The sequence below is a fragment of the Vigna angularis genome, chromosome 5 (assembly GCF_016808095.1).
Source record: "Vigna angularis cultivar LongXiaoDou No.4 chromosome 5, ASM1680809v1, whole genome shotgun sequence".
In the NCBI taxonomy this organism is placed as follows: domain Eukaryota; kingdom Viridiplantae; phylum Streptophyta; class Magnoliopsida; order Fabales; family Fabaceae; genus Vigna; species Vigna angularis.
The window spans coordinates 33663911-33684741 of record NC_068974.1 but is presented as its reverse complement, the minus strand read 5'-3'; the positions used below and the strand labels follow the sequence as shown (position 1 = coordinate 33684741).

Sequence of the window (20831 nt, the reverse complement as noted above, 5' to 3'; positions counted from 1 at the left end):
TAATAGTAAGCGACAAATACAAAGTTGCAATTTGCTTTAACAAGAGCCTCCTCAACGGTTCTGGAATAGGTGGAATTTTCTAGAACCCCAACCCTCTCCATAAAAACCCAAACCCTAATCTTCTTAACTCTGTTTCAGTGTATTCCCTTATCCATTTCCTTTCACTCCACACCATGGCCTCTGCAAACGCTCTCTCTTCAGCTTCTATTCTACGTTCCCCTAACCGCCAGGTTCCTTCTCCAAATTCAACTCAATTCCATTTTCCTCGTAACAACTAACATCCAAGATTTTCTCTTCATCTCTGTATGTGCGTGTAATTAATCGGTTTCGATTTCTCTTTTCTTCTTTTATAGTCTCTCACCCGAAGAGTCAACCAGAACGGAAGAGTGAATTACCGGCAACCGAATAGCCGTTTCGCGGTGAAGGCCTCCGCGAAGGAGATTGCGTTCGACCAAAGTTCCCGGGCTGCGATTCAGGCCGGCATTGACAAGCTAGCCGACGCCGTTGGACTCACTCTTGGGCCGAGAGGTGGGCTTTTTTGTAAATCCAGATTTGTTTGTTATGTTTGTTTTGTAGAACAGAGATTAATGATTATTTCATTGCTTACAAATTGTTTAGGGAGAAATGTTGTGTTGGATGAGTTTGGAAGTCCAAAAGTGGTTAACGATGGTGTTACCATTGCTCGCGCTATCGAGCTTCCCGATGCCATGGAGAATGCCGGTGCAGCTCTTATTAGAGAGGTTCGTGAATGTTATGGTTGTTTTTGTTGTTGTTGGTGTTTTTAGATATTTTTTGGAATAATGTTAATTAAGGTTGCTTGTAAGACTAACGACTGTGGAAATGTCAATTAAGGTTGCTAGTAAGACCAATGACTCTGCGGGTGATGGGACAACCACGGCTTCGGTTCTTGCTCGCGAAATTATTAAGCTGGGGCTTCTCAGTGTGACTTCTGGAGCAAATCCCGTGTCTCTTAAAAGAGGAATTGACAAAACTGTGCAGGGATTGGTGGAGGAGTTGGAGAAGAAAGCAAGGCCTGTCAAAGGTGGAGATGATATCAAAGGTATTGTTCTAATATTTGTATTACTTATGTTGTTGCTAGGTAGATGCTGCTTTAAGAGATTTTATTTATGTGTTTTGTTGGTGTTGTGGCAGCTGTTGCATCTATTTCTGCTGGGAATGATGAGTTGATTGGGCAAATGATTGCGGAAGCAATTGATAAGGTTGGACCTGATGGTGTTTTGTCCATTGAGTCTTCGTCTTCATTTGAAACGACGGTTGAAGTTGAAGAAGGAATGGAGGTGCGACTTCTATGCAGAATAATGATAATAGAAGATAAACTTTTCAATAAGTACTTGTAAAATAAAATAAGAAGACACCATGGATTTTATTTCTAACCAATTTATACTCTTTAATCTATTGAAGCTCTCTTATACACATAAGTTTAACTGATGTTCTTTTGTTAAGTTTATCTAAATAGGGCCAAAGTTTTGTCTTGTTTGAGTCTAATTGTACGGCTTTAATCTTGTAGATTGACAGAGGGTATATCTCACCTCAATTCGTTACAAACCCTGAGAAGTTGATTGTTGAATTTGAGAATGCTAGAGTGTTGGTTACGGATCAGAAGATTTCAGCAATAAAAGACATAATTCCATTGTTGGAGAAAACCACTCAATTGAGAGCTCCTTTGCTTATCATTGCTGAGGATGTCACCGGTGAGGCTTTGGCCACACTTGTTGTGAATAAGCTGCGTGGTATCCTTAACGTTGCTGCCATCAAAGCTCCTGGCTTTGGGGAGCGGCGAAAGGCCCTCCTTCAAGACATTGCTATATTGACTGGTATGTGAACTTACATATGTTTTAAGTTTGTAGTTGGATATTGTCTGAGCACAAACGTTATTTTGTGGCTAATGTTGATGATTTGTTAATGTTGTTCATATTGTCTGAGCACAGACGTTATAATCATGTTCAAAGTTTATTCTATAAGTAGGAATTGACACATTTTCGATGTCTATAATAAAGTACATCTATAAGCAGGAAACGCAAATTTGTTGTCAAAGTATCATTTTGTAGTATTATTGTATTTTATTTGCTTTTTTCTTGAGATACTTTGTTGACAACTGTGTACGTTGAACTGCTAGGTGCTGAGTTCCAAGCGAGTGATCTGGGATTGCTTGTTGAAAGCACCTCAGTGGAGCAGCTTGGTTTGGCTCGGAAAGTGACCATCAGCAAGGATTCTACTACTATCATTGCTGATGCGGCAACAAAGGATGAGTTGCAAGCCAGAATTGCTCAGTTAAAGAAGGAGCTGTCAGAGACGGACTCAGTTTATGATACTGAAAAACTGGCTGAGAGGATAGCTAAATTGTCTGGTGGAGTTGCAGTCATCAAGGTTGGTGCTGCTACAGAAACTGAACTTGAGGATCGAAAGCTACGAATTGAGGATGCGAAGAATGCAACTTTTGCTGCCATTGAGGAAGGTATTGTCCCTGGTGGAGGTACTGCATTGGTTCATCTCTCCACTCATGTCCCAGCAATCAAGAACAGGCTTGAGGATGCAGACGAAAGGCTAGGAGCCGATATTGTGCAAAAGGTAAGAATAATTATTAGCTTGCACATTCTTTATAAATTTGCACATTCATGGACGAGTATGGTGTAATTATTGCTTTCACAAGACGTTCCGCAGTAACTGCAAGCTACAATCCCATTCTAGCTGAAACTTATTAGTTGAGATACTTGTTGAAATCCCTTCACATCTCAGGATGCCTCTAGTGGAAAATGGTATCTACATAATCAAGATAAAATTGATCTTTTCTCCTTAGATAAATTTGGACGAATGTGTCTTCTATTTATGTTTATAATCTTAATAAGCTTAATATATCATGTGATACCGTGATATAAATCTAAAAAAATAGTATGAATGCTAATCCTTCTGACTTTACATGTACAATATAGGCTCTGGTAGCACCTGCTGCATTGATTGCTCAGAATGCTGGAATAGAAGGTGAAGTTGTTGTGGAGAAGATAAAGAATGGTGAATGGGAGGTTGGTTATAATGCTATGGCAGACAGGTATGAGAATTTAGTAGATGCAGGAGTTATCGACCCTGCCAAGGTTACAAGGTGTGCGTTGCAGAATGCTGCTTCAGTTGCTGGAATGGTGTTGACCACGCAGGCCATTGTGGTGGAAAAAGCAAAGCCCAAGGCACCTGTAGCTGGTGCCCCACAAGGCCTTACCGTTTGATTTTAGGTCATTAGGCTACGGCGAAGAACAGTTTTGTGCAGTAAATGGAAAGAGCGTAAGTGTTCCAAATGTCTGTTCAATTAAAAAAAATGTATTTTATAAACGGTTTTAGATTGGCTTGGGAGAAGAGGAAAGTTATTAATTGGATCCTAGTTATGGTATTTTTATGATTGAAATAAGGTAGTCATTTGATATTTTTACCGAAGTTTTAGTTGTGTAAGCATAGGTAATTTTGGTTCTTATCTTTCGTTTAAAAAATTATATCATTCGCTTTACCCCAAAACTATGGTTCTACTGTAACCTATTAGGGTAGATACCCTATTTACCACTGCTATTTTTTCTCACGGTTTAATGAAAAAACGTCGGTATTCGAATTTCAGGATTCTTTTCTGCAACAGTAAGGGCAGAATCTCGTTTTGGGTTGCAAATATACTGAACATTGTTTCTAGATAACTTTATATCTTCATCGAATGTATTCTAATTAAATAGATCTATTAGAATTATTTTCCATTAAGTGAATGAATTTTCGAATCATAAACCATATCAATTGTGAAAGTAGCTCCAGAGCTTTTGTTCTTTGATTTTGCAGAAAAAAGCCTTCGGCCATCAAGAGGACGTATCCTTGACTAGCACATAAGCAACCCAACGTTCTGTTTGTTTTGCGTTCACATAAGCTATTAGTTTTGCGGTAGAGCACAATTATCTCCGCGCAAGTGCAATCTGTGAGGATGTGTGTGGATGTGAAATGCATTCTAAATTATATCAGTTATTTCTACCATTTGATTCTACATGGGAGGATGCAAGGCTTAAAACTGAAATTTACTTTCACTGCTGTGAAATAGTGTTTAATTTTCTATTCAAGGACATGGTCAATGATCTTCATTCAGTATTTTGTCTAAGCCTTTAATAGTCTATGAAATGGTTTGTTATTTCAATATAAGAGAATTAGGTATGTTTTACACGATTAACCCGCAGGTTATTTTACACTTACATGTACGAGTTACGGAATCTAATATTTTTTTTTTGGTGTGTGTGTATGTTTTTCTTTATAGAACAATGCATAGTATTTCTTATTGGTCGTTTCTGACTTGTTCCTCCATTTCTTTTTACCCGGGCTCTATGTCCAGCCTGGGCTTCATCTCTTGAGCTTATATGGTTTATATGGTTGATAGCACTCCTATTTTACTAACACGCTCTCTTCTTTATTTTTGGAAAATGTTTCATGAATATTCAAAACATTAATCTACACCTAGAGAGAAAAATAAATAAAAGAAAAATATATATAAGTTTGGATATATAATGTGAGGAAATAAAAGAGAAAAAACAAATATAATAGGTGTATTTCAAAAATGTTTTGGGTGTAATTTCTCTCTACGTCAAACATCTCCTTTAATTTCTCTCTCTCTCTCTCTCGGATCTTCATGAAACGTTTTTCTAAACCATAATATGTACATCCTTTTCAGGCGTGATAGTGCACTCTGCAATTGCATAATTGGCAATAGTTTCTTCATAGAATGGAGGACCATGTCAAGGACTAACTTATTGCAAAACAAAAACTATATTCGTAACCATTCTTTTCTTCTTGCAGAGAAATAAAACTTTATACGAACGTTAAAGTTATGAAATCTATTTGGGATAAACCAATTTATCTCTGCATCAGATATTACTCTTTAGAATAATTGAAAAATCCAATTCAATCCTAAATATGTAAAATGTACCTGAAAATAACATCTTATATAATATGGTTTATGAGAAAATGGTTCTTAAATGAATAACAAAATGATGTTACGAATTTTAACAGGGTAGTATAATTGTTATATATTTTACACACTGGTCAATGATATTCTAGTATCTTCACAATCAATAATTAAAATAAAATAAAAATACAAAGGGTTCAATATAGTAAAAATTATGTATGTATATACATAAATTACTCTATCTATAATAAGAAAATATAAATTAAATATAAAATAAAAATAAGAAATAATAAAAAAATAAAATAAAATATATAATAATTTAATATATCTAACACAAAACCTGTACATAATACATATATACATACTTTTAAATTATATAATTTTCAAATACATAAATCTATATAAGCAAATAAAATATATACATACATACATATATATATACATACATACATATATATATATACATACATACATATATATATACATACATACATATATATATATATACATATATATATATATATATATATATATATATATATATATTTGAAACTATGAAAGAAAAATAAAACATTTATAAGAAAATTCTTGTTAACATGTATTATCATAACTACCAAAACACAATAAGCTAGTAAAATAATTTCAAATATAAAGTAGCATCAATAAAATATGTAAAATTCATAAAATATTACCAGTATTATATCAAATATATTTTTTACTGATTAAGTTTGGACATCAACTTATTTCATTATTTCAAATGGTAATCACATAACTGTGACAGTCTTTTTACACACTTATTTCCCAAAAATAGCATAGAAACAGTTTTTCTCCACCTAATACTTTTGTTACATAATTTAGGCTAGTTAAATATTTTATTTTGAATTGTTCAATCTCAATATTCATATAATACTTAAGTCTTTCTTTTTCTCTAGATTTTGGATTTCAGTCTTTCGGTTCTGCACGCATGAGTTATAAGATACTCCCACGTACGATATGATTAGGAAAGATGAATTTCGGGTAGGTTAGTTTTGTAATGATGTATTTGACTTTTTAATCAGGTTCATGTGTAAAAGTTATAATTTTTCTAAATTTGTCTTCGGAGTGATTCTTTTGAATGATGCAATATTTTTCGAAGTTAGAGAAGTTAACTAAAACTATCTTAAAACTTTGAAAATTCTAGGTTAGATAAATGTGGATGAACTATAGGGTATTAGATTGAAATCATTAGTTATCTTTTGATGATATTGAGCATTTAGTGGATAAATAAGATATGTGGAAAATCCTTAAGTTTTGTGTTGTTTATGTGTATTAGAGAATATAATTGATGAGTGAATTAGGTTTATATAGTTTATGAAAGTTGTAATTTTATTATGTGAATGAATTATTATTATAAAAATTGGGTGTCTTTTATTGAAATATTTTTTTATTGAGAAAAAAATGTTTGAAAGTAAAAGAAAAGTTTGTCTTTGTTGAATCAAACTTAATTTGTATGAGTATTACTTTAGCAATAAAATGACCATTTGATGTAATTTTCAAGAACACTATTACTAAAGTATTAAACTATTTATGTAAATGATATTAGTCGTTATTATAATTGTTAGTTTGAATAAGAAAGAAGCTATATATCCTTTGAAACTCACGTTGTTAACAAGATGCATAATTACTCAATTAAGAGAGAAGTCAAAATAATTTTAATACGATTATTCTGATTTATTATGGAAGAGACAAAGTTGCACTTAAGAGAAGATGTGAAAATGTATATTCAACTTAACTTGTTTACAAGAAAGGGATAAAACCAATATATATACATTAGTCATTAAACGCTCTTCAAAAAAAGAAAAAACCAAACACACCTACAACAGAAAATATTCAAAAGACATATTTGAGCCTAAGACTTATGGTACAAAGACAACTTATGTAATTATTTCCTTAAGTTGAAAGTAGATGTCATTCATTCCAGTTTAGAAGCTAACTTCTTAAAGGAAGTAGAAGGGGAGGTCTGGTGAACAAATATGTTGCTTGAGAGAAGGAAGGAATATAGAGGAGCTTAAGAAGACCTTTATTGAGTTGTTCCCAAACAATATGACAATTTATATCTATATGTTTGGTTCGCTCTCAAAAGGCCTGGTTTGATGCAATTTGGATAGTGAAAGTGTTATCAATGATGGCAGGTTGAGAGGGAGATAGGCGTAAATCCTGAAAGATGTAGACGAGCCATTGTAATTCATATGTAGTTAAAGTCAAAACTTTGTATTCCGCTTTTGAGGAGCTTCAAGAGATCATATGTTGTTTCTTTGATTTCCATGAAATGATGGAATCTCCATAAATTGAAAATCCAGTGATTACGTTATTTAAGACAACTAGTCCAGTCTGAGTCACTTTAGGTTTTGAAAGAATTATTGGTATTGTTGCATAGAAGGATGTCGTGGCTAGGAGTCTTCTTAAGGTAACGTAAGATGCGATAAGCCGCTTGTCAATGGTAAGCATTTGATGAGCCCACAAACTGACTAAGATTATTGACAGCAAAGACAATGTCGAGTCATGTGTTTATAAGGTAGACTATGCATCCTATAAGACGTATGTAAGATGAGAAATCAATATCAAATAAGGGTCAACATGTCAACTTAAATCAGATTAATAAATCAACCAAAGTCAACTTATGGAAAGTCAACATAAATAAATAAAAAATAAAGATAAAGAAGACAAAGAGACCTTGTTTTAGTCACTCTTTTTGAAAGATCCTCCATTGTTTTATGGTGAATCATGAACTCATCAATACAATACAATTTTATTAACATAAAATTTTTAAATATATATATATATATATATATGCAAAAATACTATAATTATATGATAAATATGAGAGATTACATATACCATCGTCATGATTCATGGACCTTTCCTAAACAAATTAAAAATTGATTAACACTTATAATTTATTATATATTACATATTACACTCTTATTTTAAAAGATGAGTTAAATATATTTTTAAACACGAAATTAAAATTCATACTTTGATGGATTTTGATCCTAAAACTTTAAAAATGAATAGATATAGTCATTTTAATCTAAGGAAATTGACCTTTTTTTATATGTTAAATAATGTTTTAGGTTGGCATTTGAGATAACACATGTTAAAATAAAGAGTTAAATATGTTTTTAGTCCCTCAACTATCAAGCGATTTTGTTTTTCGTCCCTCTTTAACTTTGTACGCTTTGATCTCACTCCTTAAGGAAACCATAATTTTTTGTCCTCCAAAACAAACGGTGTTAAAAATCAAGTGAGGTGGCTAACGGTGAAGTGCCACATCATTTTTTTTTTCTGACATTGAGTCAATCTGTCCCTCACCGTTCGGTCACCAACTCAGCCTAATTCTAACGGCGTTAGTTTTGGACGACGAAAAATTATAGTTTCCTTAAGGAGAGGGATCAAAGCGTACAAAGTTTGAAAGAGGGACGAAAAACAAAATCGCTTGATAGTTAGTTGAAGGACTAAAAACATATTTAACCCTAAAATAAATTGTGTAAATAACTGAAATGAAAACATGAAACACCATTTAACACATAAGAAAAGTTAACACTTTTATATTAAAATGACTATACTAATTTATTTTTAAAGTTTAAACATCAAAATAAATCAAAGTTTAAAATAAAGACAAATTGAAATTTTATACTTAAGTTTAGAAACTAAAAACATATTTAACTCTTATAAAATTAAAATATAAATTTTTACCAATATCATTATTTTTTTTAAGAACTAAATAAGGAGTAATTATTTATATATTTTTACATTTTGTTTTAGTTATAACACAAAATAAAAGTTAAATAGATAAAATAAATTCTTTAATTTGTCGACCGTCATTAATGGATCATAATATGAATGAATATTCTTAGCTTCTTTGAACCTCATCGCCGGATCTATATAACTTCCGATACTCCTTTCTTCAACTGTAAAGACATCTATGGCAATTAAGATTAGTATAGTATTTTCGTATTTTTACTCACATGTAAGATGAGACTACTACAATAAATATGTAAGACAAAGGCTCATTAACATTATCTGATAATATGATAGAATATAATAACTTTACATAAAATTAAACATTATAATTATATTTAATTTAAAATATTATTATTATACTCTCATGTCTTAGACAATAAATGTTATTCATCTTAGGTCTTTTACTTTGCAAAACTGATAATCAAATATTTCTCTCGTGTACGCAGTCAATAACTATGATTCTTTGTTTAGGTAGCATCTTCATTTATGCCAACTTATACAATTTCATATAAAGACCAACATTCCCCAGAATCTGATTCAAATTCAATAGACGTCATAGTCTTTAAAGAAGATTTTACACATAAAATAATACATGTAAAATTAATATATATATATATATATATATATATATATATATATATATATATATATATATATATATAATAATAATAATACATGTAAAATTAATATATATAGAAAGAGAGAAAGAAAAGAATGTACCATCATGAGAGTATAGTGTCTTAGGAAAATCTTTAAATAATTTTTAATTTTAGTAACAAAAAATAACTAATCATACTAGATATTATTTAGGGATTTTATTGTAATTTAATTTCTTTAAAATTTTCAAATTATGTGTATTATAATAAAAATTTATGGAAATTAAATTAGGTGAATTTATATTTCTTTTATAAAACATCTTCTTTAATGTTAATAAATAATAAAATGTTAAATTAAATATAAGAAAGAATACAATTAATAAGATATTTTTTAAAAATAAATAAGTTTTTGGTATGTGAAGTATTATATAAAATTAAAATTGGTCCATGATCAAAACTTTGATATTATTTGGTCCATGTACTTTCAGAAGCATGGGTTTTGGCATGATATTTTAATGACGTTCAAATTTATCCTACATAGCACACTGCATTTGAATTCAGCTATGGGACTATTGACGTGTGGGTTCACAAATATTTTTTTTTCTTAATTAAAATGAAATATTCAGGACTAATTTCCAAGTTTATTTAAAAAATTTAAAATTGTTGCGTCAATCTAGGCCATGCTTTTCTTGGAATGATAATTGTCACGCCCCATTAAATCCACTGCTGAATCACCACTCTGCATGCCACCGCCAGGTGTCAAATTGGAAGGTTCTGAGTTTGATAGTGGAAGCCAAGTGGCAGCGCAGGAGAGAGTGTCCGTTTGACTTGGGAAGAAAAATTAATTTTCTGAAACACTCTTCCCTTCTCTGCGTGCTCCTTCATCTTCCTCAGAAAACCAAACCTCCATTTTTCTCCTCCATCTCTCTAGAGACCTTTCTTCTTCTCTCTTCTGCAACTCACCCTCCTTTGCTCCGTTCACGTTTCAGCACCGTGAGAAGCGTCCCTGCACCGTGAGCTTTCCATCAAACCGATTGGTTTTGGATTCTGAAACGGGTAAGTTTCACGTCCTCAACCACTCTTCATTTTCAACATGCAAGCTTCGTTTTGATCTGCATGCACCTTCTCTGAACCAGTATTGGTTTTTCTGTAATTTTAGTTTGAGGAGTTTTGGGGTTTTAAACGTTAAGGGTAGAGGAGTATACTGGAATCTGTTTTCTCTCTCTCTGAAGAACGAACGCACGTTGCTTAATCCGGGTAAGGGAAGCTTATTGGTTTAATTCATGAAATTTCTGTACTGCATGTGCGTTATGTAATGCTTGAAATATGATTTATGATATTGGACTTTGGAGTTTATGAATATGATTCTGAGATGATATGAGAAAACGATGCATGTATGTACTGGAAATTATATGCTGAGTGTATGAATGTTCTGTAACGTTGTATGTGGATGATTTTGATATTTGAATGTTAGTATATGATGTTGATTAAAAGCATGAGAAGCATGGAAAAATACTATGGTATGATTGATTTAATGCATGAAAGTGTATACTGGAAAATATGGTTACTGTATGTGGAATGTAAATATGAAAATCCTATGAAAATGAACGTTCGTATCGATACGGTCATTGACCGTTCGGTATTATCAGTAAATTCTTGTAGTAGTCGGACCCTTTCATTTGGAAAGGACTCCCTTTGAGGACGAACGCCCTCTTAAATAGCTTTACGTTTGAGCATTTGGCCAGACGTACACTTCATGAGTGTTGCGTGAGAATTGAGAAACTTGATAACATCCTTTTGAACTCTTAGTCAATTTGTAAGATAAAAATTTTAAGTATCTTATCTTATAGAAATCCCAAACTTCTTTGATTTTGAATCAGTGAAAGTTCCCTACCTAAAAACGTACGTCCTGAAGTGGCGTTCGGTCTGATACCGAACGCTCGTCCCAAAAAGAGTGAATGATAAGTAACGCTCGGTCTTAGACCGAACGCTCGTCCCAAAAAGAGTGAATGATAAGTAACGCTCGGTCTGATGCCGAACGCTCGTCCAAAATGCGTATGCGATAAAGAACGCTCGGTCCTATACCGAACGTTCGTTCCTTCCTAAATTATCAACGAGCGGTAATAGCGTTCGTCCCAAATTTGAAATAACGTTCGTCCTTAAAATCTAAATAGCGTTCGTCCAATAATCCTAGTAACGTTCGTCCAATATTTCAGTGACGTTCGTCCAAAAGTTTCATTTAATGCTCGGTCATTGACTGGCGGCTGTCTCTTGAATTAAATCATGTTCGTATTCTTTATCTAAATAAGTTGTGATATATCTATCCATTTGATTCGTTCCAGAGTTATTGAATTTAAATTATTCTAAGTAAATTTCAGATTATTCTAGATTCAGTTCATCTAACTGATTCAAGTTCGTGAACAGGCCTTCTTGGTATTGCATTAACGTTCGTCCTCTATTACAAAGAGGGTTGGACGTTCGTTCTTTTATGGAAGTGAAACTAATAATGAAAGTGTTAATAAGATGAAATATTAAGATGTGCGAACACCATGAGAAATGGAATTGTGATTGTTGGTTTTGAACGAGCGTTCCAGGGAGGAACGACTCTTGACTGGATATTGATATTTGTAGTATGAACGTGGTAAGCTTAGATGGTGATCCATCCTGATATTCCGTGAGTGCCCGTTCTCAAGTAGAGATGAGTATGTCATGCGGGGGAATGGCAGGAGGTCTAGTCCATAACTGTAACTTGGACATAAAAGACTAACCTCAGGTGGCTACTGATGAGTATTCCAGTCACTCACCTGGGTGCACGGACGCCTTAGCTACACAGGTTTCATACAGTCCGGACGGTCGGTCTAGTATCAGGAATTTGGTTGAGTTAATGTATGATTTGAATGCATGTGGTGTGAATAAATTGATATGTTTGAGATGTATGAACTGTATGTTTGACTTGAATTAAATTCAATAAGCTTACCCTTGCATTTTCCATTGTGTTGTCTCGTCTATGTATACCCGTCTTGTCGAATGCAATGATCATCCGTGTGGATGTGAGCAGATGGTGAGGCGTTACTTGAAGAAACGCTGGAAGAAGAAAATTTGGAGGACGCCAACCTCGTCGAAGTTGAAGTGAAGGCCGAACAGTGAACGTTCGGTTCTAGTTAGTGTATTTAGAGTAGCGAGCGGCTGTGAGCGAGCGCTCTTTTGACTGTAGATAGTTGGACGTTCGGTCACTATTTTTGAAAACCGTTCGTCCTTACCTTTTTGTTAAACGCTCGTTAATTTATGTATGAAAGGCCGTTCGGCCATTTATTCAAATCTGTTTCCTTTAATTTAAAACTGTTTTGGGTTATTGATACGTGTAATTATTCTAGGTATATGGTTGATGACTGTATAATTTTGGGATGTTACAATAATCTTTCACATATTTCTCTACTGCAATTCTTTTGAACAGAGGAGGATTTTTTTTGGGTTTGTAAGGCTAACTGCAATTAGATTGAAGCTTTGCTCAACACTTTTGTTAATTAGCTGCATATTCCAATATTTTCTTTCATTTCTTCCTTTGCAATCTATATATACGCCCTTCGTCATACAAAAATTACCTTGTATTTTCTTTTGTCAAAAAATTAGAAACCCTTAGGGTTCTCTTCATCCTCCTCGCGAATCTAAAAATTGTTATCACCACAGCCACTACAACTACTCTTTCTCTGCTTTGGTTCTTGTTTTGCCCGTTGTTGGTAATTGTTGATTGTTGATTTTGATTCATCCCTCTTTGAATTCTTGTTTATTTTGTAGATCTTGAACTTTTTTATTAAGTAGATATATTGATTAAGAATAAATTTATTTTTTAAAAGCGACAAAAAAAAGTTACATATATGAAAATAAACACAATAGAAGAACAACACAAAAAAACCCAATAGAAAATTTGAATTGAAGAATAACATTCGAGAAGTTTCATATTAATTCTTTGGAACATGATGAATGAATTTTCAAGACAGATGATATTCGGTCAAGTCGGCCTCTATCTTCCAGCCACAACTTGACCTTTACCTTTCCGGCCGTAAGCAAGTCTGCTCCTACTTGGCCCTAACCCAATGTGTCAACATTCTTTAACTTAACACATTCTAAATTAGACAAATGACTTATGAGTTAAATGAGTCATTGGTCCACCCATGCCCATATAGGTAAGGATCCACAAACTCATAGCTATCATATACACAATACACCTACCAGAGTAAATAAGTTAAGTTCACATCTATAACATTTTTTGTTGTCTAATGTACCTTACTAAATTGGGTATCAAAGTGTCTTTTGCAGGTACACCACTATCTATCAATGAAGGACAAGTATCGAAACGAGGGAGAAAGAACACTTTATGCGTGGAGGGTTTAGGAAGTCCATGGAGCTCATCTTCTTGAGGAGTACTCGACTTTCTAAATACAATATTGATTGTGCAAGATTCTAAGTATTGGAAAATTTGTCCTTTCAATAACTAGTCAAATTGGTTAACAAAGTGATTATAAAAAACAAAGAGCATCATGTGCATGAAAACTAATTAATATTAAAATAATAATATAAATTCTCTATATAATGTTAAGCGAAAGAAGAGAAAATGAAAACCTTTCTTGCTTCTTTTATGTGGCTACATCATTCTCTTCCATCCTTTTGCACTTTCAATCCATGTTCTTTTTTCATTTCAAATAATAGTTTCGGAATTATTCAATTTAGTGTAATAGAATTTTGGTTTAATGTCACTTTAGGTCCCTATTTTTGCCCAGAATCTCAAATAGGTCTCCTTTCTTTTCGGCGTCTCAATTGAGTTCTTATTTTTGTAAAATTGAATCAAATAAAAGTTTTCCGTCAAATTGATCAAACGCCGTTAAGGAGGGTGTTACGTGGCATGCTGACAGTATACATGTGTAAGGGAACTTGACATGCTGACGTGGCATGCTGATACCCTAGTGGTCAGTCACTTGGTTTGATGGTCGGCCACTCGGTCTAGTGGTTTGACTATTTTAATAAAATAATTTACTAAATTTACTAAAACAATTTTCATTATCTTCTCATGGTTTGACTATTTTAATAAAAAGACTCTCAAATATCTGCTTTTCATCTTAACATAACCTTAATATATATATATTAATTTGATTATTTTGATTCTTTTTAATATTTTATTTATTATTCATTTTTATCACGTAGAATATTATTTTGATGATTTTTATATAATTAATTTTATTTTTTAACTCATTTTCCTAAATATAATTTCTCATTGTATAAAAATATTATAATATAATAGTTTATTTTCATAGTCATTCACAACATCCAATATTGATATAAATTTTAAAAACGAAAAATTTATATAAAAAATTTAAATTATTATTGGTTTAATTATTTTTATTTTTTGATTTTGTTTAATTGGTTCATAAAAGAAATATCATGTTAGAACTTAAAGAAAAGAAGTATCTTTAAAATTGAGTGTTTTTTTTTTTCTAATAACTTTTTACCTTTATTGATGGAGATGGTTTTGAGGATGCTCCTTCAACATAAGATTATCTCCATGATGAGTTGATGAAGCTTCTTCAAATAGGTAGACTCCATGTAATCAATGAAAGTAGCGGAAGAAAATAAAGATGAAGAGATGAAGGTGTTGGTGTTAAGTGGTCTTGGTATATGTTCTTCTAGGAGGTGAAGCCAACCATGAAGGAAGGAGGTCTAGAAAAAGACATTTCATAAAGTGAGAATAAAGAAAGAGTAGTCTTGCAATTTTAGCAAAATAACTTTATATTCAATTAAGTCCTAAAAATTACAAGAGGGTTGTATATCCTTTTATAGGTGAAGAAGAGAGCTAAAGTACAAAAGAGGAGCCTAAGGCATTTAATGGAAGAGTCTAAACATTAATGAGGATGAGTCTTTAACCAACTAGTCTAGCATTTAATGCATAAGACTTCTTGTAACTAACTCAGTTTCAAAACCCATTTTTGACTAATTTCTAACCCATTTATGTGTCACTTTCTTTCTAAGGTCCTATTGGTGCATTATCCTCTACTTTAAGGGCACTAATCCCTCAAGAATAAACAAAGTTTCTTGGCCAAATACAAGGCCTTATGAAACTATACTACATGTTTACAAAAGTGTTCAAGATAAAAGAATAAGACTAAAAAATGTGATCATCCACAATAGTAGAAACCTTGAAGTTTCATCTTCTTTCGTCTTCTTGACCATGGGTCTTTGTGAGTGATCCAAAGTCCTTTAAGGCTTAAGAGAAAGCAAGAAGAAGTTTGAAAGTCTCTATTCTTCTTCCAATCTTCTATCCTTAGCTTAAGTTGATCCTCCCTATATGGATCTTCATTTTAGTTTCCATAATGGATTTCATCATTTATCACCTTTATTTTTTTTAGTATTTGTAAAATTAATAGATGTTTTGGTTGTCACAAAATTTTATTTATGTGTAATATTTTATATAATGATTTTATTTTTATTTAATTATTATTTAGTATTGAGATTTAAAATTTATATACTTATAATTTTTTAAAAATATTTAAAATTGAATAAACCAGAATAAGTACTTTTGATATTGTTAGATAAATTATTTTATTTAATGTGATTTTTATTTGTTTTATAAAAATTAATTAATTTATATTAAAATTGTAAAAAAAATAAGAAGAAAATGATGGAGATGAACAAAATTTCTATAACCGTTGAATATGAATATAAAAGTGAGAATAAGAATAAAGTTGTATTTTTAAAATGAGATTAAAACAATAAAACTCGTTCTCAGTTTTGTCTGTCGTCTCCTTGTTATTCCTTAAAAAAAACAAAATTTTAGAATTTTTAATTTCGTAAGTATAAAATTGTACCATTTGAAACCTTTAATTATTATTATTTTTCTAATTTCCTATTCTGATAACACATTTTAACACAACATTAAAAATTATATAAAAATAAATTTATGAATTTAGAGTCGTGAACCAAACCTCACTCTGGTTGGTAGGCCCAATTTCACAACGTGAACGTGAAAAATGATTTTGGGTTTGTGAAAGATACTAATGCTTCATTATTGGTACATTCATGTCTCTGTGTCCCCTCTTCACCCTCTCGTCACAATCATTTGTTTCCTCTTTTGTATCTTCTTCTAATCATCTTACTCTATCTATCATTGCTTTTTTAAACTCCAAAACAATTTTCTTCAACTTAAACTCATTCATATAATAACAACTAACTAATAATCTCCATAAATTATAACTATAATATATCAATAATTATAAATCTTATTTCATAATATAATTTTGTGGAGTGAAATTAAATTTAACATTTATTTTTGTGATAAATTGAACCATAAAATGATGTGACAATAAATTAAAACTTCTTTTAAAAAAATATTTAGATCATGGCTGCTACTGTGTAAGTTTTCAAATGTAGATTTTTTTGGTCAAATGAGAAATCTTGGTTGAGCCTGGTTAGATGGGAAATCTAACTTTTTGGTGTTGTCATTGAATATTTATATTTTTATAAATAAATATAAATACAAATATAAATATAAATATAATGTAAAGAATAATTCATATTATATAATATTATATCTTTCACATTTATTTTTATTCCTTTTCAGTTAATATTATAAAGCAGTTAATATATATTCTGAAAGTGGTCCATTTATTTTTAAGATAAAAAACCGTTTTTAAAAAACGTGCCCATGATTCTCCACCACAATCTCTTTTAACGTTATATACTCTGTGATGGTTTTTGGAGTAATACAGACTCTTTCAGAAAATTTCATATCAGGTCACCGAGCCTACTCTTTCCTTCATACATACATCACCATCGTGTTTTAAGAGCAAGGGTTCAGAAACCAGAAATTAGACAAGCGTACAACAATGGCTGGAGGTTGGTCTTTCTGCTTCCGCTTTTATTCTTATAAATCTGAATATGATTAAATGTGCTTGTTTGATATATTTAGATTTATTGAATCTTCAGTATGAATTGTATAGACATGTTTTTACATTTGGTATCAGAGCATGTTTATCCTCTGCCTTGTTTGGTTCACTCCTTTGCGTATTGTGTTTTTAATTTTATTAATTGTTTTGAAACTGGAGAAAGAAGAAATTTTTGGTGAAATTTTCTGTAAAATTTTCCGTGAAAATTTTGATGCTGAAAGGTTGAAGATGATTGAAACGGCATTTGGCATTGCGTTTCATTTTGGGTATCTTTCATAAACCTATATTTCAATTTTTTATTTTTCTTCTTTACCTGTTGGATACGTAGGTGCACTGGAGGTTTGGAAGTGAAAGTTACGCTTCTGCTTCTGGTTTTAATTCAGATTTTAATCCAGAATTGTCTTTTCACTTTGCACACTGATTGCTTTCCATACATATATTTTAATATATATTATTACGTTTTATTGGGTGTCTTTTACGGTTACTGATATATGCACGTTTGATAGGCATTTAATTATGCGCGTTGAACATTTAGATTAAAAGTGAATTTCGCTGCTTTTCATGTTACTGTTACATGCTTAATATATTTGTATATATGTTAGGCACTTTTATAGGCATGTTATACACTTTATTAGGATTAAAGTGCGCGTGGAATATTTACTAATATTTTATATTAGTATAATAAATTTTGAATATTAATTATATTTATAATATAATTCTTATATTTAGATTAAATATAAGACCTAAAGATAATTTAATGTTTAGTGATAAATATAATTTTTAATAATTAGAGAGTAGTCACAACATCTTTAATTAGTTAAATTATATTATATAGATCACTTTATTAAAATATTAATTGTAGTTAATTATATATAGTGTGATGAAATATACCCACAGGATTTTTGTTACATTTGTATAATTAATTAGGATAAAATATTAATTATAATTCTTAATTTTCCCACAGGAATTAGGAATGAAATATAATTTAATAGTTTTATCATAAAGTTAAATGAGTCTAATTGAGTAAGACTTTAGCCCAAAGGCAAGTTTTATGTTAATAGACTTATTAGTAAAGACATGTTTTACATTGGTAAAACATGATATTTATTTTAGTCTCAAATTATGATAATGAACATGAATATTTGAATTTGCAGTTTCTCAATCTGTGAATATTTCTGATATCAAGTGTGGTATTCCCGAATTGAGAGGAGATAATTATAAGATTTGGAAGGAGAGAGTTCTTCTTCATTTAGGCTGGATGGACATAGACTATGCTATTAGAAAACTAGAACCACCGGGTATTACTGAGACCAGCACTCCAGATGCTATTGAACTTTATGAAAAATGGGAGAGGTCAAATCGTCTCTCCGTAACGTTCATAAAAACCAATATTTCCGCTGGAATCCGGGGTTCGGTTGATCAGTATGAGAATGTCAAGGATTTACTGAAGGTTATTGATGAGCAGTTTACGACATCTGATAAATCTCTTGCCAGCACTCTTATAATGCAGTTTTAATCCTTAAAGTTTACTGGAATTAGAGGAGTGCGTGATCATATCATGCGCATAAGGGACATTGTGGCTCAACTAAAAGCTTTGGAAGTTACCATGTCGGATTCTTTCCTAGTGCACTATATTTTGTGCACTTTGCCTTACCATTACGCTCCCTTTAAAATCTCTTACAACACACATAAGGACAAATGGTCGATTAATGAATTATTGACCATGTGCGTTCAAGAAGAAGAAAGGCTATTGATTGAAGAAGGGGAGAAGGTGAACTTGACTACTTCATTTAAGAATAAGAAGAACCAAGTTAATAAGAAGGGAAAGATTCCTGCTCAGCCAGTTATTAAGAAGGAGTCCAGATGTTTCTTTTGTAAAAAGAAGGGACACATGAAGAAGGAATGTCAAAAGTTTAAGGATTGGCTGGAAAAGAAAGGTAACTTGTTTGCTTTTGTCTGTTATGAATCTAATTTGACTAGTTTTAATCATAACACATGGTGGAAACCTTGCAGGGTATGGAAAATCTAAGGAAACCGATGGGAAGTGAACAACACATCTATTCAGGAAGCAAGATGAGTTCACATGTTGAAGCCATTGGGACGTGCAATTTAGTTTTAAGCAGTGGTTTTGTTTTATGTTTAGAAAAGACCTTTTATGTTCCTAGTTTTAGCAAGAACTTGATTTCTATTTCACAACTTGCACCTTTGGGTTTTTCATTTAATTTTACGGATTCTGGTTTTACTTTATTGAATAAATCCAAGGTTATTGGCTTTGGGGAATTATGTGATGGTCTTTACTTTATTAAATTGCAAAACAACGCTGCCTATAGTTCTATGCATGTTTCCGCTGGGTTAAAAAGATGTGTTATGAATGAGGATTCTTCTGTTTTATGGCACCGAAGATTGGGACATATCTCCATTGAGAGAATTAAGCGATTAGTAAGTGAAGGAGTACTTAGTACTTTGGATTTTACTGATTTTGAGACTTGCGTGGATTGCATAAAGGGAAAGCAAACTAACAAGTCTAAAAGAGGTGCTAAGAGGAGTTCAAATTTACTAGAAATTATTCATACAGATATTTGTTGTTCGGATATGGATGCAAGTAGTCCGAAATACTTTATCACCTTTATAGATGATTACTCATGATACATGTATCTGTACTTACTTCGTTCTAAGGATGAAGCCTTAGATGCCTTTAAAGTTTTTAAGGTTGAAGTAGAATTGCAATGTGGAAAGAAAATTAAGATTGTTAGATCAGACAGAGGTGGAGAGTACTACGGTAAATACACGGAGAATGGACAAGCACTTGGTCCGTTTGCTAGATTTCTTCAAGAACATGGGATTATTGCCCAATATACCATGCCTGGCTCTCCAGATCAGAATGGTGTAGCAGAAAGAAGAAATCGAACCTTGATGGATATGGTGAGAAGTATGAGGAGTAATTCAAAACTTCCTCAATTCTTGTGGTCTGAAGCACTTAAGACGGCTGTGTATATAGTAAATCAGGTCCCAACTAAGGCTGTTTTAAAAACACCTTTTGAGTTATTCAAAGGTTGGAAACCTAGTTTACGACATGTACGCGTTTGGGGATGTCCTTCTGAAGTGAGAATTTATAATCCACAAGAGAAGAAACTAGACCCAAGGACTATTAGTGGGTATTTCATTGGAAGACCCAAGGACTATTAGTGGGTATTTCATTGGATATGCTGAAAGGTCCAAAGGTTATAGATTCTATTGTCCAAATCATAACACTAGGATTGTGGAATCAAGAAATGCAAAGTTTCTTGAAAATGACTTGATTAGTAGGAGTGATTTAAATCAAGACGTTGATCTTGAAAAAGATCACTATGAAGCTCAAACCTCTCAATCAAATGAAAGATTGGTAGTCATTCACGCTCCTTCAGTTCAAAAGCGTATTGAACAACCAATAATTGATGTTCCACAAATTGCTGAAAATGATAATATAGATCAAGTTGTTAACGAGGAGCAACAAGTAAATGTTGAACAACAAGTTTCTCATCAAGATGTTGACACAACATTAAGAAGATCTACTAGAATCAGAAGATCAGCAGTTTCTAGTGA

The 20831-nt window shown here is 32.0% G+C and overlaps 2 protein-coding genes across 2 annotated transcripts; both read left to right on the top strand.

The window, feature by feature from the left end:
* Positions 1–52: 52 nt before the first annotated feature.
* LOC108322024 (ruBisCO large subunit-binding protein subunit alpha) lies at positions 53–3294 on the top strand. The gene is made up of 8 exons (XM_017553968.2): positions 53–230; positions 354–528; positions 619–740; positions 853–1060; positions 1153–1298; positions 1529–1835; positions 2138–2589; positions 2952–3294. The coding sequence occupies exons 1-8, from the start codon at positions 174–176 to the stop codon at positions 3237–3239; spliced, it is 1755 nt and encodes a 584-aa protein (XP_017409457.1). The 5' UTR covers positions 53–173; the 3' UTR covers positions 3240–3294.
* A 15513-nt stretch (positions 3295–18807) lies between these two features.
* On the top strand, positions 18808–19297 carry LOC128196733 (uncharacterized). Its single transcript, XM_052878246.1, has 2 exons — positions 18808–19186; positions 19263–19297. The coding sequence occupies exons 1-2, from the start codon at positions 18808–18810 to the stop codon at positions 19295–19297; spliced, it is 414 nt and encodes a 137-aa protein (XP_052734206.1).
* Positions 19298–20831: the final 1534 nt, after the last annotated feature.

Coding starts and splice junctions, on each gene's coding strand:
- LOC108322024 (XM_017553968.2), top strand. CDS start 174: ATGGCCTCTGCAAACGCTCTCTCTTCAGCTTCTATTCTACGTTCCCCT. Junction 1,836..2,137: donor AGACATTGCTATATTGACTG/GTATGTGAACTT, acceptor TTGAACTGCTAG/GTGCTGAGTTCCAAGCGAGT. Junction 2,590..2,951: donor GAGCCGATATTGTGCAAAAG/GTAAGAATAATT, acceptor TGTACAATATAG/GCTCTGGTAGCACCTGCTGC.
- LOC128196733 (XM_052878246.1), top strand. CDS start 18,808: ATGCGCATAAGGGACATTGTGGCTCAACTAAAAGCTTTGGAAGTTACC. Junction 19,187..19,262: donor GGATTGGCTGGAAAAGAAAG/GTAACTTGTTTG, acceptor GAAACCTTGCAG/GGTATGGAAAATCTAAGGAA.